Below are 24,328 nucleotides of genomic sequence, written 5' to 3'. Positions count from 1 at the left end.
TCTTTACTTTATACATGGTATGTTTTTCCACTCCAATGCAGATGACACCTGCACAGTGCCTGACATTTCTGTTTAGCTGGGTGGACATTGTCACCTCTTCCACTTCAGTTTGCAGCTCAGTTGTCCTTAGATCCACATTTAACTGGTGTACCGACTCGACTTCTTATCATTTACATATCATCCTCACCAAACCCAGTCGTTTTCGTTCTAAGATTCAGAAACTTACCTCCTTTCCCCTTGTGAAGCACTTTGGGATGTACTGCACACGGTTTGTGCCGCATAAGGTTACGACATGATAACGATTCTGAACGGTGCACTTGTCACATGATAGTGTTCTCTAATTAAAATCTAATTGTTCTCCTTCCACCACTTAGTAAAAATAAAGATATCTGCCCATCGAGGTCTGCGTCTCGGTGTCCTTGCACGGTTCACTCTTGAAACGCGGCATCACTGCTCACAGGACAGGAGAGAGATATCATCGCTGTTCTCAATCACCCTCTTAATCTCCAAAGTGACTAATTAATGGAGCTATTAAATGACCTTGTGTTGTCCGGGACAATGAATGTCTGTGCAAAAGTGTAGGAACTCATTAAAGGAGCGATAGATTACAATTATTGGGCTAGAAACAAAATTAGGGACAATTTGTAAGCCTTACAACTACTCCTGCTTCAATTTCCTTATATCTCGAGAAAAGTGGTGTAAAAGGTGTTTTAATTGATTTAATTAAATTTATATAATGGAATAAACATTTATTATTGTGTATTCTTCACATAAAAGTCATAAAGCGGTCTGAATTCTAACTAACTTTTTTTTTTAATATTTTTATGATAAACATCAATATCTTGAAAGGAAAAGTATTTCTGTTATTGTTAGGTTGTGTATTTTCTATCAACTAAAGCTTCGGAATATTCTCTATACTGATGTTTAAAACAGTTATCATCAGTTACTGTCTTAAAAACAGAATAATACGAAAACGGCAAATAAACGACACTTACGTTGCTAGTAACCGGATCGCTTGAATACTGATATCTGTTTGGAAGGAATTCATGGAAATATACAAACAAACAAATCTAAATATATACAGATAAATTCACTGGCTGGTGCAGCTGCCTGTCATAATTTAGAAAGTGTTTTTATGCTTTAAAGCCCTGAGTTAAGAAAAAGATACTCGACACATTTTGATTTTGTAAAATCCGTTGACAGTTAGATTGTAAAGGTATGCTTTATTTGATGTGCAGTTCAGGAATTTGGCAATAAAAGCTGGTATGTCACACAAAGCAACTGAAAAAGAACGAATCTTCTTCTCTCGCACACAACTTGAAATCAGTCTCAAAATATGAAGTAAAAAATGTGTAGTTCCTAATAATGCTACTCCTTCAAACCTATTACCTCTCATGATTAGTTCAGCAGTTTCTAGAAAGCACCTACCTGTAAATCAATATGTTTCTCATTGCAACTTGGATAATAATATTGTAGAAATATCCTCCTGGCTGCTGTTTTCTTTTATCTACGGCCTGGAATCCACCGATTTATCTGTGAATCCCCCCTTGCTCACAATATATTGAAGCCATATAATCTAATATCAAATCTAAGTTTACTTAAAAAATGTACGTGCTATATTTGTTTGCTCAGTAAGAAACAAAAACATTTTTTAAAGGTGTAATGCGTTATTATATATAAACTTTAGCTTTAAAAATTGAAATGCATGTGTTATGTAAAGCAGAATGCAATAAGAGTATTTTGTACCATGCCCTTTGAGTCATGTTTCTAGATAAACAGTGTAAGTCATGGGAAAGCAATAAAGGGACAGTAAATCACAATGCCTGTCACAGGTCAAGTACAGAGGACATAAAGGTGTGTTTGGTTTTGTTGTATAAGCATAAAAACATACAATACATATAATGCAACAATGGCTAATAATACAGAAAATCCTTCAACTTTGCACAAAGCTAATCTCTCTCCGTTTGTCCTGAAAGTTGCGCTACTCGGGCATGACCTTTGACCTTGAATAACTGATTTTCCCCAATCTTTCTGCCTTGTAAAACCTGTACGGTGATTGAGTGTCGTAACTACTGGGACAGTTATTCAGATCGTAAACTTGCTTCTGTACATATAAAAGGCTTCCGGGCCCAGGAATCGTTGAGTCTGCACTTGACTTGGTTAGATCTGTATAAACAGTAGAGCTTTTATCGAATATTTCACGAGGAAGCTCTGACTGAGGTGATCTGTCTTTTTCCTCTAAAGCGTCAGGGGATATCCGGAGGCGCAGGCAGCGGGATGGAAGTGTGTGATCACATTACACCGGGATACCAACGTTCGTTCACAACATTAAAACAAGCAATGGCATCTCTCAGCGATCAACAACACCAAGGCGTGTGTTAATGCGGTCAGGCGATGCACCTGGCTTGAGGAAGCTCGGGAGACCTCGCTTCACTTTCCAGAAGTGGCGACGCTCCTCGCGTTCTGCGGACGAAGAGATCTAAGCGTGTCACTGTGTTGCACTGGGGGAATTGGAGGTCTGAGCTACAGGGATTGTCCTGACATTAGCAGATGAAAGTCACAACGTTATTTGCAGTTGGTGGTGAAATCAAATGAAGGCTTAGCGGTGACTCAATGAGGCACTTAAATGCCTCCCTTTCTTATCTCATCATGTCTTACTCAAATTACAGTTATTTCCAAGCCTTCATGTGTTATTGTTGAGTGTAATCTCCACGGTCTCGTATCGCGGGAGACCTTGGCTTCTGTAGCCCTGCTGCCGGCTGCAAATAGATCTTCCCTCAGAGAACAGAGATGGGAATCTGCTTCATCTTTCATGAGCTCATCATACAGTTAAGATATATGCAGTACGTTCTCTTTTTTACCTAAAATGTATAATTGCCAACCACTGTTTTCTTCCATTCTGGTGGCAGCCATTGTTGAGTGGAATTCACTGCACTGTCGAGCTGCGCTAGATCTAACATGGCAACACTGATATGGACATGAACGTTTATAGAATCCAAGGATGTTTTCTTCTAATCCAAATTGTATGCATCTGGACCCAAGTTTGATATATACACACACACACACACACACACACACACACACACACACACACACACTAAGCAATGTATTGACGATGTCGACTGTGTGTTTGCAAGAACAGGAAATGAGCCGGGACCTTGTCAGGCATTTCTTTGCCATGGTTCAATATAGTCAAGTCCTAAATGAGCAAAAATATCTTCTTCAGTCTTTGCAGGCAGGAACTCTTTCTGTGCAAATAGAGAAAGAAATGAAACAACTCATTAGACAATCATCCACAGGGAAATGCTCATATTTCTGCAGAAGTCAAAGTGTGCACTGTGACCATACAGCTGCGTATTGTCACAGAAACAGCATTACAAATAACGAAATGTAACATTAAATGTCGCTAATCATGCAGTGCTATTTCTGATGCATGTACAGCATAATCACATATTGAATTGGAGGCAATTAAAAATATTTTTTCCCCCTCTGGTTTCTCATAACCTTTAAATACATGAATTTAAACCACCTTGTGTAGATCTGTCATTTAAAAGTTAACCTAATTACCATACACATCGATACGGTGAAAAACATAACAACATAATTCAATTTAGGCATTTATCTAATTAACCTGAAAATTGTTGTAAATCACATATATACATCCGAAGGCACATCTCTAAAAGCGGTTTCCATTCACAGGTATTGCTCTGAAAAGACATCAAGGTATCTTATTCAGCACCACATTGTCACTTAAATATATCCTAAAATGAAGAAACAAGCTTCTGAGGAACTGTGTCCAGGCTTGGTAGTTTGAAGATTATTTCTTGTGTAGCTATATCTGCCAGATAGGAGGGTGGGGGGGGGACTCTGTTAGCATTCTGCCCAAATCCACTGTAAAGAACTTAAACAGAAATTTAGGTTTCAAAATCTTTCTGACACAGTTTCTACCAACTGGCAACACATCACATCAGAGTGTCTTCGCAGCATAAACCCAACAAAGCCGGTTGTCAGGTTTGTCTGCCTTATCGCACTTCAGACACCCAGTTTCAACCAACAAAGACAGAACACCTTTTATCAAGTGCTTATTTGCAGTCTGACCTGTTTGAGCGGCTGCTGGATTTACATTCGCTTCGCGGAAGGGAGCTTCAGAGGCACGGGGTTAGATACGAAAGAGGCACAACTCCTCTCACGGTGCGTTGAAATTACACGAAGCATACGTCGACTAAATGCGCTAATAAAAAAGGGGGGAAACTCTTTCAGGTACAGATTTTGTGGGGGCTTCTCAGTTCAGTTGTAAGAAACAGCATAATTTATATTAAATGCAGGAATTTTTTAACAATGCAAATGCACTCAAATGATATTCAGGGAATTGGACATGTATGATACCCAGCAACACCTGCTGCATTTTGCCCTGTTGCTGCTTTTGAAAGGAAGAAATCAGGTGTCACCCTAAAGTCAGGCTTTGTAATTTGCATAATACACTTATTTCTGACAGCTTACTGTTATTTCTGCACATCATGACATAGCAATGCATAATTTGTAATAATTATGCAGATCTTTCTTTGAAAAATACAAAAATCCTGTCTGTCACTCGCTTGTGAACACTTTTCCAGTCAAATGTAAACGTGTCCTTTTATCTGAGACAAAACCACCGCAAGTCTTTCATTCACGTGTCTGGGTATCTAAGGAAAGTTACAAACCACGTATACATTATGAGAAGAACAAGTCTCATGAGGCTCTGGATATCTTTATATGCAATATGGAGAAATCATCTTACACATGAAGTCAGAAAGCTATAAGCGCCGCAATTCAGCCTTCAGATTGTTTACAGTAAGTGGAAGTGACATGTAAAGTAAAAGCTGGCACGGACGGGTTTCAATTCCTGAGATGAAAGACTGTAATGAAGCATATCTGCAGCAACAAATATTTTAAGGGCTGACTTCCCTGCCTCTAGGGTCTCTATTTACAATGCAAATGGTAAAGAAAAACATAGCTCTCCTCCGCTTGACGTGCACGAAAATGGCGTATGGGAATAACAGCTCGTCTGACCCTGTCTGTGTCAATACCACTCACTTTTACTTTGGGTGATAATTTCACTAATTAAATCACCACTCCACTGTTACCTACAAATTATGAATCATTGTTTGCTTGCGTTCCCAATCAAAGTCAATCTCAGAGCCACGAATGTTCAGATTTCACCACATTAGGGTCCCACTTCACACCGTCCCCGGGCACCGGCAAAGCTGTCATTACTCTCCATTTCAAAACCTGTTCATAATCTCAGTGTACAGCCGACCTACACCACACAGGTCCGCAGATCAAACATAAGTAGAGCCCACTTATAAAGGAAAACAAAGTAAAAATTAATATTCCTTCCTCCACATTATTGTTATTGCTCTCTTTCTCTCCCTCTCTGGGGTATTTTATTCGGCACCCCACATCCATGAACAAAATATCAACAGTGATTACTAGATATGACAACTGACAATGCCACAATTCAGCACAATCACTCAACTTAATATCTCTGCAGGCAGCCTGCTTCATGGAGTGGTTATTAATATCATCTTCTGACTGGAGTCCAATACAGCGTTAGAGATTCTGCAACTAAACTCTTTATCCCTCACACAGTATAGACTTGTTTAAAAAAAAAAATACTTAGTCGCTAACTGCTCTTTGACTGAAGATACCTTGTGATTTACCCTGGGGTCTCCCTTACCATTCAGTGCATATAAAAGAGGTTTATTTAAGCCAGATCTTCACTGATTACCTAGTAATAAAGCCAGCCAAACAATCAGCATTGAATGAGAAGCTTATCAAGACTGAATGCCAAACAACCAGGGAAGGGAAATTAAAAAGCAGGCGATGTTATTCACCATACAAACGACGCGCACAATCGTCTGGCGCCTTAGAGTATGAAGCACAAACTATAATATTACAATCAATTCTGCAGCAGTATTGCTAGCCGACTATAATACCAGCAGCAAGCATAAGAAAAAAAATACCGGCTTAAAACTGAGCGGCTGTTCTTGTTGAGGAATGACAGTCTCATGAGAAACCTTTACCCCTGATAAGATATATGGTTACGATTGTTATTCACAACCCTCTTTGTAACGCTAGTTATGTTTCAAGAAGAGAAAACGACCCAAAGGCTACCCAAATAGTTGATCACCTGTAGGATTAGCTGTTTTTATACCGTGTGTCGTACTTCTACGTTGATTATATTGTTTGGTTGTGAAATTGTACATGGTTTTCAATGGACTACACTTCATATTCGCATAGGCCTATCCTTACAAAACATAACCATGTATTATTTATGAAGGGAGAGGGTTCATTACTTTGGAAAGATGCTGAAAGAGCACTTATACAGTCCGACAAACTTGGTCACTGTCCGCAGTCCAGATTTCGTGCACACACACGCACAGGTGCACCCTCCTACCTCCGGCACGTTTACTGCTTTTCCCTGTCCTTATTGGGCTCTACTGCTCACTGCCATCTGAAATCAATCGGCAGTGGACGAGTGCTGCTTTCTCTTTCCAGTGTCTCAGCACTACTCGTTTAGCCATTAGTGTTATGGATCCTAGGATTTGCTCCTCGTGTTCCTCTTCGGAGAATATCGGGTCTATAACAAATATAATCAAAGAGGGCTTAACTGGGATGACTCTGACAATAGTCCAGTGAAATCAGAGAAAGAGACACTACTCGAATAAGACTGCAAAATAGACCCTTTTAACCAAAGTATTTATGTCTTATAGAACTGTTGTTATTCCTCTTAGATTTATAGCGACTCCTCAGTTCATTTTTCTGCAACTGTCAATTTTCTGCAAATGTCGGATTGAGAGATTTGCCCTCCATCACCATCACTGTTGTAATGAATGATAATTATTTACAACTTGAGGGACTGTGGGGAATAAGCATTTTGCGAACATCAATCCAACCCACACAAACCATAAACATACACAACAATGTACATATATTTAACAGCATGCCCAACAAACTTTACAAGACGAATACGCAATATGCATTGTTTATTACCACTCAAAGGAGCTTGCTTATCTGAAGAGTCATATTTATGATGTATTCAAGCTTCCCACTGCTTCAGTTTATTTTCAGTTATATTGAAATCAGAACATGCATGTTATAATTCTCTTTTTTAATAATGATAAAATATGCACATTCACATTTTTGTATCACTCTCCCATAACGTTTTGAGGGTAGCTGAATTGCACATTCAGTCAGAGCTATAAAGAACATAATCATAAATTAAATCGAACACATGCTAGATCTTAGGAGACCGCATGAAATAAAACGAAGTCCGTCTGATGTGAGCATTGCCAGTGATCTGCAGCGCACAGGAGAGAGCAAAACTGCTAATTTTCCATCGTTTTGATCTCCGGTTTCTGATACCAGCTTTAAAGTGATGGATGAAATGTTCTGCATGAGGATTTTAGGATTACATACACGCCACTAATAGTTCTCCTGCTCAGAAGTGTCATGCGCTCCAGATATTATGCAGAAGTTGCCATCGCAGCCCTCAAGCTCAAGGAGAAGATGTACATTCAAAATGACTGAGCGCATGATGTGTGCATTGTCACAGAAGACCTGAATAGCTTCCATATAGGATCGCATGCCTTCCCCACAGTCTAATTGCTGGTAGGAGAAGTTTTCTATAGGGGTGATGTATAAAACTTCAAAAAGGGGTGAGAAGAGCTACAAACGAACAGACCAAGAAATATATGTTTCCAGTTCTATAAGGACAGCGTAAACATCACAAACCCGAGCAGTCGTGGGAAAGGCTGTTGGAATTGGAATTGAAATGTAATGTACTGCTCTTCATTGTGAGGTTTTGTAGAGAAGAAACTGAAAGAGGGTTTGAATTTAGCTCAGTGTTTGCGTACATCAGTTGTGGCAGAATTCCCAGTCTGTTCAACGGCAACCTTTCTCAGACAGGTATAGAAGTGAAGGCTGGAGTCCATTTTAAACCATTATAGTCAGAATAGTCTATACGAAAGAGGCATTACTTAACCATCTGCCAGTACTTTCATAAGCACCCGTGTAAATCACAAGACATTATGTCACCGCAGCTCTAGTGGATTGTATTCGAAGGGCACAACTTGAACAAGTTCAGATTTCCTTTTCAAACACAAACCCATGAGTAACTTGAAAGCCATCCAGTGAAATAAATTGCGTTTTCATAATGGTCCTCGTAGCGTATGTATATAATGCAAATCACACCAAAGCAAACACAACCCAAACAGCATATTAGTGAAATGAATGACAGAAGGCCAAATGGGGACATTGCCTGTGTCTCTCATTAGGGTTGAACTCTACACTTTGCTCAGCCTGTGCATGTTGTCTCCATCTGCAAAGCGGCTAATCAGTACAGGCTCTTGATGCTTGTTTTATCATGATTGCATTTGCAACTGCAAACACATGCATTAGCCACACTAATTCAGAACATCTGCCTCCATGTTGCTTCCTCACATGATGTGCAACATCTTGATTGTCACTTTGGCAAGACGATCGATATTCCTAATAAGCAGCAGGGAGACGGGCTTCTGCTTTCTGCTCCCAAAGCTGCAGCCAGCCTGCGCTCAGGATTCCCTTTGAAACCTCTGGAGGATGGCACACGACTTCTCTATCAAAGCCTTTAATCATTGTTGCGTGTGTTTTTGATGTTTAATATCACAGGGCTGATCGCTGTCACAGTAGATTACACTTCCATGGCTTTAAGTACGGACACGTATTCATGGCTGGTCGGAAAGCGTTCGGATCCTTTCATGTAAGCCATTCTAACGTGAACACATTCCCATTCTGTAGGCCGTTCCTTAAATATTGAGCCCATATTCATATTAATTGACTTGCTGCTTCTCCACAGTCACTATAATCTATTATCTCTGATGACTTAATTTCCTGAGTTTTTTTTCTCTTCCATTAGATTAGCTGTCCAGACTAGCATGTTGACAGCGTCAGCCATATTAGGCACTAACGGCTTCTTGCTACTTTGTTTTGGTTTGATTGCCTGTTATCTGTATTTTTCTTTTTACTTTTGATCTTCACATTAATTACGTAAGTGTGAAATGAATGTATTGCCATTGAAGGACGAGTTGCAATATATATATATGTTACTGGTAACTGTATAATCATCAGCACTATATTCTGTATCCTCCTTACACACATCAATCTCCGGGCTTTCAATTCTGTTAAAATGCAATCAATTTGCAAACCCTCTTTTTAAAGCCTCACAGAAAAGTTTGGGTCTTCATTACCTTGCTGAGTTGCACATATCTCTATTTATTTAAATACCATCTTGAGTCCGATCTCTACTGCGGACCTCGTGTCTGAGCGCATTGTCAAAAATGTGATTGTTTTTTACTCCAACAATGCAACGCGTTTAATAATTAATCTAGCGTGCTTTGCTACAAATCAAACTGTCGTCCTTTATGTGCAATTGTCTGTAATAAAAGGAAAGTGATTTTAAATTAGTTTGGCACACGTGTACGTTGAGGAAAGTAGCTAATCTCCTTTGCAATACAACTTCTGACATTCAAGTTCGTGTTCTGCGGGCATTTGTTTTCTGCTGTCGGGTTATTCTGATATGACAATGTCTCTTCTAAGTACTGTAATAATGACTGTATTGTGTGTTTATAGGAAAATAATATTTTCATCTGGTTTTATTTAGAAATATTCAATACAATTCCTTGACTCTCTCAATGATAACATGCATAGAACAATATACTTTTTCTGCATGTCGCAACACATTACTTAATAACAAAGTGCCAGCTGTATAATATCATTTAAATGAAACCAATTCCAACATTGTCACATTTGTGCAAGCAAAATGACAAGCAAGTAGTAAGGCGTCTGTTACATTTTAATAACAATACAGATATTAAAAATGGGTAAATAATACTTCGTCTCTTGGTTCTAAAAGTATTATCAATGTCTATATGCAGTGTTTAATCAAGCTGTGCTCACAAAAACATTACTGATTAAAATGTTGTCATGTTGTTCGCTTGCAAAATGAAGCTGTGAGCTAGAAGAAATTATATTCACGAGGTCAGGTACAAACATGTGACCTGATGTTGTTTTAAATGGTTTTAGAAATCGAAGGTGTCAAATCTAAACCACGGAATTAAGCATGATTAATTTGGCTTCTAAGCCTTTACCTAAAGGGTTTTCGAATGATTCATTGCCGATGGTAAATAACCTCTTTGTTTTAATTGTTTCCATCACAAGGTGAAAATAGGTAGTTATTACGAGGCAAGTGATTAATTGAAGGCTCTTTTGATTAGATGTGACCTAATCTAATTCTACAGCCATAGCAGAAATATGAAAATGACCAGGCCAGCAGAAAATTAAAATAGGACGATTCAGGGACCCTTTACTAAACAACATATTGAGTCTTTCCCACAGTTGATTAGGATTGAGATTCAGGGTTTTACATAACAAGTAATTAAGTACATAAATGCTCTTTGAATACTCTAACAAGTATTACACTCTTAACAGAATGATTAACAATCCTTATACTGTAAATAATGCCTTCAGTAGTCAAGCCCTAAGGTATTCCATTGTAAATCATTCTGTCATCGCCAATCACTATTAACAGGCGTCCATTCTGAGTTTTTTACATGAGTCTCCAGTCGCAGTGTGTAAAGTAGAGATCCAGTGTAATTCGTAATCCGTAAAGCCCATTCTATGAGTCATCCAATTTAGTTTTACCCGGAAGAAAACTGTTGTCACCTTCTCACCAAGCTGCTTGGCGATGGTCTTGTAGCCCATTCCAGCCTTGTGTAGGTCTACAATCTTGTCCCTGACATCCTTGGACAGCTCTTTGGTCTTGGCCATGGTGGAGAGTTTGGAATCTGATTGATTGATTGCTTCTGTGGACAGGTGTCTTTTATACAGGTAACGAGCTGAGATTAGGAGCACTCCCTTTAAGAGAGTGCTCCTAATCTCAGCTCGTTACCTGTATAAAAGACACCTGGGAGCCAGAAATCTTGCTGATTGATAGGGGATCAAATACTTCTTTCCCTCATTAACATGCAAATCAATTTATAACTTTTTTGAAATGCGTTTTTCTGGATTTTTTTGTTGATATTCTGTCTCTCACTGTTAAAATACACCTACCATTAAAATTATAGACTGATCATTTCTTTGTCAGTGTGCAAACGTACAAAATCAGCAGGGGATCAAATACTTTTTTCCCCTCACTGTATATGACAAGTTTGTTATGTATACCTATACATAAACAAGTTATCTTTTAAGTGGAGAATATTACCCAAAGGGGGATGGGACATTGAACTATTCTATGGGGAACTCATGAACCATTTTTCTAACTAAACAGTATTATTACAAGCTATTAAATGAACAAAATGTTTGTCTGTGTGTATGAGTACAGACACAGCTATTCCAGTCCAGTCAGAACTACTGGCATTTTATGAATGTATTTTTCCTCAGTCTAAAGTAAATATAAGTGTGCATACAGTATGAATATGAGAACAGAATCATATCTCTAGCTCAGAAAACTAATTAGTCCACAATCAATGGCTCTCATTATTCATGGGAAATAATTACTTTCAAAACTTTCGCTAATCTTTCTTACTTGGTGGTAATTTGATAAATCCTCATTGGGAAATTAAATCTTCTTAAAAAATCAATTATGTTACTATTTTTAATGCCTCTGTTGATCTGACATATGTATTTATGTTTCTTCCTGGTTAGAGGCAGAAGACTGTTACTGTATCATTTCATGAACCTTGTTTATTACTGGGAACAAGCTTTGCTGGCTTTTATTAGCCAGGCGAGAGTTTAATTCTTTATTACATAAAAAGAATGAGAAGTGCATTTATTTTGTCTGCAGTTTGATGACATCAGTAATGCCTCGGCCTCCATTATTTTTAAATAAGGAGCATTCGTCTTTGCCTAACACAGCTGCATAAAATTTGACATGGGTTATGCAGGGGGGAAAAATGCCTCTCTAAAATGACATTATAACAGACTATAATTGAAATGGTAATAGTAGAGGCATTATCCATTAAATCAATGTCCTCGGGCAAATCACATGTAATAGTTTTGATGCAGATTGCGCTGTGGAATTTATATTAATAATTCTAGGCATGAATGGATCTCAACAGTTATTAAGTTCGGGAATCATATATCTTTTTTCATTTTAACGGCAAACATTTGTCACAGCCGGAGAATTAAAGGCGAAATCCTGCTCGTGCCACTGAACCCGAAAACTAAAGGGTTCACAAAGAGACAAAAGTTTTTTTGTGCCACTTGTGTCACAGTGGCAAACTCTCGTTTCGATAAAGAGGGTGATCCTGAAATCGCGCATTCTTCCAGCTTTAGATAGCGGAGTAAATTGGTGGTGAAATGCAATCGGGCAGCACATCTCAGTAAAGGTTGAGTCATTCGAGGCATAAACCCATTTTAAGAAAAATTTGGATCAGTGACTTAAGTTGAAGTGAGCTGGAGATGATGAGGAGAAGAGAATTGTAAGAATGGGATCAACATTGTAGTCCTGCATTTTAAGAGATAACTACCATTAACTGACATGTATTGTTATAAACTATAGTTCTCACTTATACAAAATTCTCACCAACTCAATGTTAATGACTTTTCTGTCTTGTTATGAATTTGTTTGCAGTCCCTCGACCGGTTTTATCAGCATGATGATGGTCTGTTATGTTCCTTCCTTGGAGAGCCCTTAAACAGATCTAATTACTAGCCTTCAAATTGGTCAAAATGGCACGTGTTTTTAAAGCGGAGACATCCTGAGAACACAGCTCTTTGTTGCTTTACGTAGGGGGAGGGTAATACACATTATGGTTTCATAAAAAGGTTTCACATATCATGTTCAGTATAATACCAGCTCATAATAGCTATCACAATCCCTGGGATTTAGCAGGTAATACAATTTAGTTTCAGTTTACTTGCTCCCATATGAACACAATCAGACTGAAACGTGTATTTCTCCTGGTGGATGGCAACTGTTGCCAGCAGCGTACCAGCAGGATCGAGCCGGTTTGCCCGTTAAAAAAGAAGAAAGGACAGAAATGTCAGCCCACACACGGAGTGTTTAAAAAAACATCAACTGAACACTTTAATGATCTGATCTAAATGCTCAGATGGGCTCCTGTGAAGCAATGCACACGTTTAACCAGTATTTTTACGAGTTTAACAGTCATATGTCAAAGCGTGATAATATTAAGATTACTTTAACACATACTTAACACATACTTAATTCAGTCTGTTTTATTTCATCGCTTAAAGCATGTAAGACTACGTCAACTTCTTTTCAAATGCATTCATACCTGTAACTGAACACCGAACTGAACAAATATATATATAACTACAGAACAAAAGGCAAATTGTTATCTGGATGAAATCTGTGTGTGTTTTTTGTTGTTGTTTTTACTGATTTCCTAAACCAGTAGCTCCCCGAGACCAACTGTGCCATTGTTAAGTTCAACTGGTTTCCAGCTGTTTGGGATCATCCCAGCAATGGAGAGCAAACAAGATTAGCAGCCATCTCGAAACAATGTAAATCACAGATACTTTTACTTCATACAGTCAGCAATTTTTACTTGTATATGTAATAACCCTGTTTCACAGGCCAGCAGTTTCATAATAGTCTGCATTACGTTGATTGCAGTCCATAAATCAATTATTTTACAGCTCTATTAATTGTTTGCCTTCCTCCGTGGGATTCAACTCAATAGCAAGATGATTAACCTGAAATTAAAATCCATATTTGCATTGTTACCTAATTGCCGGAATGGAATTTTCCCTTCCTGTTCCACACAGAATTGTGATTCTCTGAAATTAATGTTATTCACAGGATGAGTCAATATGAGGCCCCATCTGCCTCCTTGTTGCTCTTAAAGTTGGGCCACTTCTATTTTTACTCCATTGTTGTGTATCCTGTAAAGTCATTCTGACAGGATTTCACCTCATAATAAGCCCATATATAGCAAACTGTTGACCATTTAATTACAACTCGTACCAGGAGAAGCCAGAAACACAAACTATAGCTGCAGCTTCCGGCACTGAGAAAAAGAGGTGAAAAACATAGAAAATAATGACCCCTACGTCAACAGCATTTTTACCTTAATGAACAAATTATGCCTGAGAACATACAATCTGTAAATCTAGGTATATAAGGGTTGAACAAACCCGACTGAATGAAGGATGATGGTCTTACATAAAAAACACAAGGCCGTCTCTCTCTGCACTTGTAATTAAAACCTGGAGAGATTGATCTCTTCCCAAAGTATGTAGCACAATTTTGAGCAAATGGATTCTACGTTTCTAATCCGAATAATAAATAAATACATACATGTATTAATTTGTTCGTTAATTAAAGTGCCATCTTCCCTGTTGCTAGTCTTCAACTCAGTTTAACATCTAGTCTAAAATAAAGGCTGGTCTCCTGTGGTGCTCACAAACATGAATGCTTGTGAACATTTTTCTAATGCCAAGATTATCAGTGTAACACATCTTTTAAAATAGCAAACTGATAAAATATCGCCAGTATCTCTGTAGACTCTTTTGTGATGATCTGAATTAATTAAAATCTACTTTATCTCATGAAGTCACGTCGACAAATCAAACGGTATGTAAATTACGCGGTCTATCCATTAGATATTCCTCTAGCCATTAATCGTCAAATGCAGCGTTCCAAAAACAAGGCTTGTCATGTTAAGTGAATTATGTTTTAATCCAGGAATTCATCCCATTTAAACAAAATACATTTCCCTTAATGTTGCTATGCTATGCCATCGTACTGTTATCAAATCCCAACAATCAAAAGAAGACTTAAAATGGGTAATCCCTCTCAAACAAATACACACAGCGTTGCGTACGTATAAGACATTGTCACGGTTAAAGCTGAAAATTAAGCACTTTAATCATACTCTATCTAATACAGGTATTTGAATTTAAACGAATCCGGACGCTGAGGTTTCATCCACTATTATTGCGTAAAACCATAAATGTCTTTATTTTGTGTTTCGTCAGCTGCTCATAACAAGAGTCCCTTTTTAACAGCTGTAGAAACACAGAACGGCGATATTTCCCCTTAATCATGATCTGAACATGGTTATTTCTAGAAGGCAAATGAAGAAAACTTGAATTTGAACTCCAAGCTGGGGATAAACAGTTGCTCAAACATGGAAGAGGACTTGTCAGAATTTGGTGTCCTCTCTTCTCCAGAAGAAAGATGTATTTTGTGAGTAACATTATATATATATCTTCTGTAATCTTCTCATAACTAGACACTAATACTACGAGAGAGAAGCCATAGTCTGTCATCTGCGCTTAAACACAGTTATATGTTGGAAGGAGAACTGGGTGGCCTACACTTTATGACACATAGTTGAATGCGGTTCAGGTCCCAGGTGGATCTCAATATGGTCTCCTACCGGCAGCACTCCACACTGCGAACCGCAGACGGGAGTTTTTACTCAACCGGAGTTCATGGCTGAATAAAATAAGTGGTTTTAGAGGCCAAGAAGGAGATGTATCTCCTTAGCAATTATTAATAACCTACATTTCCTCTCGGTCTCACAGGGGGGCCCGCAAAGAGCAAATCCACTACTCATCACAAATCAGCCTGAGAAAGCATGTGTAGCGATGTGTGTTCAACGGTTGTGAGTATATCTCCCTTTAAGGAGCACTGACAAGAGGGAAAAGTATATGTGGCAGCTTGAATACATTTGTTATGTCCTTAAAATATAAATATTGATATCAATTCAACATATTTCAATGTCTGTTTGTGTTGTATTGAAATAAAAAAGGATTGTGTATTGACATATTTTACAATGGAAATGACGATTGATGTTTGGAAGTAGAATCCAATGCTGTATTTTTAAAACTGTTTAGTCTTCAGTTGTGTCTGCATATTGGAATGATGTATTATTCTATTACTGTATTTCTCATCTCTTAAGTGTGATACACACTATTGTTTCAAACATGTGAAGTGTTTTCTTTCCTCCAAAAAAAGAATTACTGTTTACAACACTCCTTTATAAGGAAACACACTTTTAGAAACTTGAATTGCACCTCAGGACTTGTAAGTCACATCAACGCAGCTTCTCAGAGAAGAGGAAAAAACACAAAAACCAAAACAGTTTCCACCGAGGAGCAGATCTGTATTACATAACAACCATCACATTCGAGCACCACTGTAACCAAACGCATCACAATGAAAAACTGAAATGTATTGTGCGGTGCCACAGAAAATATCAATCTTCCCTTTCAATAAACCAACAAGTACCGTTTCACGCTGTCAAACGGGCTTTTGAGAGTGACGGAATGAAAGTGTGTCTTTTTAAAAAGCATTGTCCAGATCGAGAGTGGTCCACTACTTCAGCCAGGGTCAACCAACCAGCTTGCATCGGCTACACTAGCTGGACACCCACAGGGTCATAAGATATTGTTTCTTAATCCTTTTCAAGGGCATATTATTCCACAGGGCTCACAGATGTTTCTCTGAGAGCTGCAGAGGAATGAAGCATTCAGTTGTCGTTCTTTAACAAGCGCGGGTTTCATCACCAGGATGCCGAAAACGAACATTAATAATTTCTGGGTTTAGTCACCTCGGCTGATTACCATATGTCAGAGAGAGAGACGCGATCAATGGAGTCGCCCCAGCGGAGGCCTCGGCTTGAGATTCACGTGGCAGAGGAGCTAAAGACCCTAACCCTGCCCGCGCTCACTCGTGATGACTTCAGATGCCGTCGGTGTTGTACCCTTGCAGTGACAGCTTCTGTCAGTGAATGAATCAGCCAGCAATTAAAACTCCTGACAGCCCCGAAATATCAGCGCAAAGATGCCTTATTATTATTGTCCTGTGCCGTTACGCAAATCCCAGCAGCTGCAGCGTGAAGGGGATTTTTTCTTATTTAATTTTATTTCCTACTGTTGCTCGAGAGGCAGGGGGTGGCTTACATTAAGTTCCTCTGGTTTGAGAATAACACTCAGCAGAGATTACCGGTTTTGGAAAATTCTCGCAAGGAAAAGAAGCGTAAAAAAGATTCTCCACAGAAGGCAACACAGAGGACGTCTTTTTTTGTTTTTGTTTTTGATGTTAGCAAACGTATGTGAATCCACAGATTCCTTATCCAAAGTGAAAGACTATCCTTTTCTATAAGAGAAATAGTTGGTTTGTTATGTTTTGTCCATTTTGAGGGGTAAATGTGTTATCTCTCAGACAAAGCTGCAATTTAAACTTCCAATATATATATAAGCTGTTATATAGTAATAATGCATAACCTGATTCTGCAGTGTGTCTGTTATTCCTGGAACTGAGATGGTTAAGGTTAGGATTAGGGTCGGGTCTTGGTTATATTGTCACAGGAACAACAGTTACACAGAGAAATGGTTGTGCTAGTAATTATCACACAATACTCACAATAACACTATACACACACACACACACACACACACACACACTCACATAATGTTCTTCAAATGTTAACCTTAGACTTGTGTCTAGACATCATGCAGCCTTTCTTAGCCACAGGCATCCACTAAGGAAAAATAAATACATTCAATTAATTTTAGAAATCATCTCATTCTTTTTAGAAATCAAATTTAGATGATTATTTTCTTCAGGAGGTCACAAAGAGAAGACTGATGAATGAACTGATGCATGAAGCGACCGAGATAATTATATTTAACGAAGTCATAATAAAAAGCACGTTCCCCACAATCAACTGCCATTTCCATACAATCTGCAAAAAACTTTTCCAGCTCCTCTTTTATTACACAGCATTGTTTTTTTTGGTTTTGTTTTATTCTAATGATCGTTTCCTATCTGTGAAGAACCGCTGGGGACTCAGCACTTCAAATCAACTGGGGTCACGGGGTCAAAGTCTAGAAGAATAATCCAACACATGAGTGCGTTTCGGATATTGTTTTCGGGTTTGGACGTTGTTAGTGGCTAAACCATTCTGTGCTCAGTTATGCTTACTTTCTGACTCGTGAACAAAGGCAGTTTTGTTCTAATGGGAATTCGCACTGCAAATGGAACCTGCTGGGTAGAAAGCCATTCAAGAGCTGTTTTTTATTCAAAACTGAAAGCAATAAAGCACTGCAGAAGTATATTCACTTTGCAAATCTATTAGATGTCAAGGTTTTTAACTCTGGTTTCATAGGAACAAAACTGATGCTCCATTTATATGCAGTGGGCAAAAGGCAGCCCCCGGTTTTCTATTTATCACTCAAATGTGTGTCTTATATTCAATTGCATATATAGGATCTCTGTAAGTGTCCGTGCATGGCACTGTAACCAAAATATGAGCACACGAAATCTAAATCAATCAGGCTTAACTATACAGCTTGACAATGCTTGTGCCACTGCGTGTGTGCGCACATGTGTTTGTGCAGCTTTTATCCTTAAAAGCTCGCTGGCTGTAACACAATTTCTGCATCGAATCCTGGGAGGGAACGTGTCGTTTCTGTCTGCTCTTGAACCCGGCATCGAGAAATGAGATCGAAGGTGTGATGTTCATAGGTGTGGAAACGCCGTGACACACGCCATACCGCTGGAGCACTCGAGAACAAAATGTGTTCGATTCTGATGCACTATACAAAACAAAAGCACTTTACTGGACGTATGCAATCCAATATGGCTCTTGGAGCAATGAAACCAGCTAGCCCTTAATCCTAAAGCAGTAATGTCAGTAAGTCAATAAATACCAGCCTATCCCAGCTCTTAATAACCTTGACTCTTTCAGGCCAGAGGTTCAGAAACATTAAACACAGAAATCCTTGCAATCAAGCTTAAACGAGTGTGTGTGTGAGTGTGTGCCCATATTGTATTTCGCTTTTGGCAAATTCACAGTGCAATTTCTGTCCAACCTGGCTCTGCTCAATCCATTTCTGTATTATCTCGGCCTAAAGGGTATTCTTTCACTCAGTACAAAACTTTACATGGCTTTGAAGACAGAAACAAATCTTTCACATGTAATTGATTGGGGGTTCGTTGTTTGTTTTATATGAATAGCACATTTCGGATAATAAAATGAGTAAAATTCACAACTAAATGAAAGGCAATGTCACCCTCTGATCTTCATTCTAAACAGAAAGCACTTTGGTTTTTGCATTTATATAGCGGTAGAATTGTGGTAATTGAATTGCATAGTCTAGGAGTGTGAAAACGAATGCTTCGAGAATAAATCACCCAGTGGAATAAGCATGCAATTCCACTGATACATGCTATTAACATTAGACAGACATGTTAAGTGTTGAAGACGGCTGTTTGACTGGAAGGAGGATAACAACTTTAAAATCATTTCATTTCTTATTCTGGCCAACAGGCACCATCACATTCCTATTCACTTCCAGCTGGGGAAAATTCAAACACAAATCCCCAATGCTCAGTGCAATTGCCCTATTATTGCCCAGTCATTTGCTAAAGAACAGTCTTCTTCATTCTGTGAAATCTGTATCAAAGCCAGGTGCGAGGCAGGCCACATGCTGTGCGGATGGTGATAGTGACAAGTGAAATTGCTGCTTGGAATTCAAGTGTAAAATAAAATGTGTGACTGCTTTTTTTTTTCTTCTTCAGCTGCTCGTGGCAAACATAAGCTGGGTAGGAAAGCTAAGAATAGTGAGTGAGCTGTAAGAGAAAATAAATAAATAAACAAAGCAGATAATTAAAAGAGCCATTTCACGCTTGCTTTTGCCATTAAGCTTTCGCTGGAAGCCGAAAATAACTCACAGGATTGCACTTCCATGGATGTGAACCCGAGCATCTGATCTGTGAAGTACTGGAGAAGTGGAAAGTCTACACACACACACACACACACACACACACACACACACACACACACACACACACACACACACACACACACACACACACACACACACACACACACACACCCACCCACCTACTTGTTTGACTATATTTGTGATTCCTTTCTGACAACCTCTTATATTCCCCTTCCTCAGGCTGAAATTTCATCAATCAATTAGGACCAAATAAGAGATCACGGGCAACTGAGAAGATATGACAAACCGCACAGAGATTGATATGCAAATTGACAGGCCTTTTCACAGACGGATAGGCACCGATCGCCCTGATGGATAGATTGACAGTAATAAAATGAATTAAAAGACAGAAAGTCACTCGCACACTTTCTTCCGCTCTGCGCTCCCCTCTGGGACCTTCACGCAGGCGTTTCCTTCGATGCCCATTTCGATGGCACCTGTCTGAGCAATGAAAGGACGCCGGTGGTTCATCAATAAGGGATTAAGTGCACAGGCCGACCGCCACACAACAGCTGTAATGGATTCGCAACCTAACGGTAGACATGGGCTGAGAAAGGTGAGCGAGATGCATGTTCCTCACGGCTCTAATAGCTGTAGGTGAGAGAATATTCATATTAAGTAAATCAGAGGCGCACTAATCCTAATCATTAGGCCCCCATCGCAGAAGCATGATACTAGACAGGCAAGTCATTAATCACCGCGTTACACTTGGCTTTGAGTAATTACCCACGTACAAAGAAAGTTTCAAGGGTATTTTCTGAAACTACTGGTTTTTACGTCGGAGGTGTTGCTCAGGTCATGTAGCACTTCTTTCACAGGGAGGAGACGGTCTGCCCGCCGCTGATGAAACCCCGCGCCTGTCCTCATTTATCACCAGGCGGCACATATTAATTATGTGACACCTTGAGAAATACAGCAGAGGGCAGGTTAGCAAACGGTTTACCTTTAGATTAAAACCACAACAGGGTAGGCCAGGTTCTCAAAAACATGGGAGGCCACGGCGAATGAGCAATGGGAATCCAGAAAGGCTTACGGTCATATTTTAATATCCCTAATGCTCTTCCTTTTGTATCGTTTTAGATTGAGTCCACTCAGAGTTTTCACAGTAATTATACAGAAATATAGATAGAGATAGATGGATGGTTGGATAGATAGATAGATGTGTCCTTCTCTAATGATGAAACTGAATAAAATACATTGAATAAAATATGTACTGTATATACCTTGTGGTGTTCATTCAGCATCAAAGTGCACGATGGAGCCCACGATCTTAATTAGCCCGACTCAGATTTGTATTTTCATATTTTAAAACATCGCGCAATTAGCATGCTTGCCTTGCTATAATCCTCATTATCTCCGTTCCTATTACCATATGTTCTGCTTCAGCCAATTAATTAAGACCTCACCAAAACAAAGGACATCGCAGGACCGCTCGGCTCGGCTCCAGGCGTCATAAAAGGGAGAAAATCCGACTATCGGTGCCAGTTAACTAGTAACCAAGACAGTTAATTGATCTTCATTACCTTAATTGTGGCTCTAATGCAGAACTCAAGCTAATAAAGAGGCTACATTGTCCAATGATTCCATCAGGAAACAACCTTGCAGGGTGTATCTGACCTTGAGTCCTGTACATCACAGGAGGGGACAGCTAGATCTTCAGAAATGCATCCATCTCCAGTGGGATGTCCTACAGGCTATACTGAATGGTATTAGAGACATCCGTATGTAACGTCAAGGCCCATGTCTCGCCTCACTGGGCATTCACAGTTTATTTGTCTGCTTAATATTTGAATAAACATGGCTCAGTTTAAAAGCCTTACATCTGTTATGCAACTGTCACCCGGCCTGTGTCCCGAAAGAACTGACAAGACCCTAATTTTGACAAGGTTTCCTCCTTTCCATCTTGTTTGTGATCCCCCGTCACAAATGAGATAAACTCGTGCATATGTATAAGTGAAGGTGGTCTGACAGCATTCATCACTTTCCTGTGCCTTGTATTCTGTAACCAACGCCGGAGAGAAGGGAGCAATTTGCAGACAGAAGACACAAGTCACATGACCTGCTCGTTCGTGCTGCTGATCTAATATTGCAGCATCCCAGTACGATGAATAGGATTACTTTATATCACTTAGTCGAGACGCCTTCGATTGCAAACACTGCGCCATATCCGCTTGTCGTGCAGCTGCACAGAGAGGTTGTGTCTTTCACATCAGGTAGCTATTTCTTTCAAATCCACAAGTGTATGCTCATGTAAATGCCCTATAGAAAGTCTATATAATACAATTGGTCTTAAGAATGATGAAATGCAAATAAAATCACCACCTGTTTACGGATTCTTAATTCAATTTGTTTCACTATAAACTGCTACACGACAAGCACTGAACATTGGGTTGATGTCTTGCAACTTTAATGTGAGGAGCTTAAAGCTTTCTTCTGCGGACAGCTTTGCAAAATTTGAGTAATTATTCAATTTTACAGTATCTCTGAATCCATATTGTCTTTGTTAAATTCAAATTTGTACCCATAATCTCTATATCGAAGGCAAAGGTGCGTGAATTTGGAAACAGATCCCAACTGTATTGAAAACCTTCCTGGGATCTTTCCAGAAAAGGAAAAAACTGAGAAATCATCAGAGTAGCGAAGCGAATGTTTTTTTTTTTTTAAACCAGTTAAAAATCACTTAAGCGTACAAGCCCCTTGCCAGCAGTGAAGACGCTGATCATCCAGCTCAACACAAGTTGCCAGTACAGCCTTTGAAATTAATTTTCTAAACATTACTTTTATGTTCCAAAACCAATTCCATTCCTAGTTCAATTCTGACATCCGTGTGCGGCCGACGGTTGATTAAACACTGTGATTAGCAGCCGCTGTCCTGTTCACGTCTCTGTCACAGAATAAAATATGTAAAAGTATCTCTGAATGTATCTATCATTTCAAAAGAGATTAAAGTCTTGCTAGCTACACTTGTGCTGGGCAGTATTTTGAGCCAGATTCCTCATTAGAAGTCTGCAGCTTTCCTAGCAAGTGACTAATGCTTACTGTGTAGTTGTGACGTTTAAAGCCCCTTCAGATTTTGTCAACCTGAGCTTTAGTTCAGATTTAATGCCAGATCCTAGACCTGCCTGGTTAAACCTCACTTCACTGTGCTTCATATCCGACAGTCCTTGCTGGCTGTTCTTTGATGGCGTTTATGTTATTTATTCTTTCGCCAACATGGTTACAGACCGATTAAAACTTATATTATGTCATGATTAATAAACGCACAGCTAAACGGGTTAAACTGCTCATGATTACATTACTAATAAAAGCCCGTTGCTGTGCGTATGATGGCAGTGAATCCGACATCTCTGTTAATGGTGTCTTTCTTGGCATTAGAGATCCCTTTATAAACACTCCAGTGCTCGGCAGGAGATGTTGATTTTCCTGTTCCACCGAGCTCTCTAAGTGATATGTAGATCAGTCTCTATTTATATCGTTAACCCTGAGGCAGCTGGACTGATCCCATTTATCTGGCCTAGACAGCGGAATACGCTAAAAATATATTTGTTTTACATTCTGCATATCATTTTCACTGTGCCTCTTTTTTTTTCTAGGCTCAAATGTTAACGTTTCAGGCTTTTAAGACCTGCGCTGGACATGAGACATTGAAAAGGTGGCCATAGTGGTTAAAATGGCCAGTTACCTTGAACTGAGTTATCAAGCGCCGCAAATAAGTAACGACGGATTTTGCGGAGCACCGTTTCAACACGCAGTCAAATGGACAGTCTGGCATTGATCTCTGTGCTTCCCTACGTGTCTGTAGTACCTTAGTCTTGTCATAGAGGGCGTGATTATCCAGCAACATCTTCCTCTCATAACGGGCGTATCTCCTCAGGTCTCGATCAAAAAGCTGAGGGGAAAGAAAACAGATTTAAAAAGGCACCGTTTCAGATAAACCCCAGATGTCAGGTGAAGAGCACATCTTGACGGCTTGTTATTATCATCATCAGTTTTATTATTATTAATATTATTACTATAAAAACAGAAAACTCCTATAATAGTTGCACTACCACAGCATATAATAGTGTCCTTTCCGATTGTTCTGCTCACACCGGCATTTAGACATTAATCTCTTCAAAAGCCACATTAGGGCTGACAAATTCATTTTAAAATGTATTTTATTAATCTCCCTCAAAAGCTTTTTTTGTGTGCATTTGCAATAATCTTTAACCATCAACTGTACTTTCTGATAAATCATGTTTAGATTCCAGGCTAGCGAAGGCTGGAGTGCATCCTATTGGCAATTTCATATTTTCCCTCGACGCATCGCACTCTGCGGGTTACACGGGGTCTCTGATATTTGTTTCTGAGAGTAAGAATCAGCCACGCATGTGCTACAACATCCAACACACACTTAAAGCAATTTAAAGCGTTTGCTGCCGGCAAGAAAGTGCAAAACATGTTTCAATTACTTGTTTCCGTCTTCCATTTTTTTAAGCAGTCTCGGGTATTGATGGGTCTGCCTTCCCCTTGAACCAATCTGAACCCATGTCTCGCTGTGTACCAG

The 24,328-nt window shown here is 39.2% G+C and overlaps 1 protein-coding gene across 1 annotated transcript in view; it reads right to left on the bottom strand.

Annotated features, from left to right (window-relative positions):
• Positions 1-1,214: 1,214 nt before the first annotated feature.
• Positions 1,215-24,328, bottom strand: part of dntt (deoxynucleotidyltransferase, terminal) — a 57,347-nt gene continuing 34,233 nt past the window's right edge. Inside the window, exons 10-11 of the mRNA XM_066693083.1 lie at positions 23,588-23,671; positions 1,215-3,248 (exon numbers count right to left, since the gene is read on the bottom strand). Of these exons, the coding sequence (XP_066549180.1) occupies positions 3,162-3,248; positions 23,588-23,671 (171 nt within the window). The 3' untranslated portion in view covers positions 1,215-3,161. The remainder of the gene's footprint in view (positions 3,249-23,587; positions 23,672-24,328) is intronic.

Source organism: Amia ocellicauda, chromosome 20 (genome assembly GCF_036373705.1).
Source record: "Amia ocellicauda isolate fAmiCal2 chromosome 20, fAmiCal2.hap1, whole genome shotgun sequence".
Lineage (NCBI taxonomy): Eukaryota > Metazoa > Chordata > Actinopteri > Amiiformes > Amiidae > Amia > Amia ocellicauda.
Note: the sequence above shows the minus strand (reverse complement) of the source record. Positions and strands in the feature narration are given on the sequence as shown.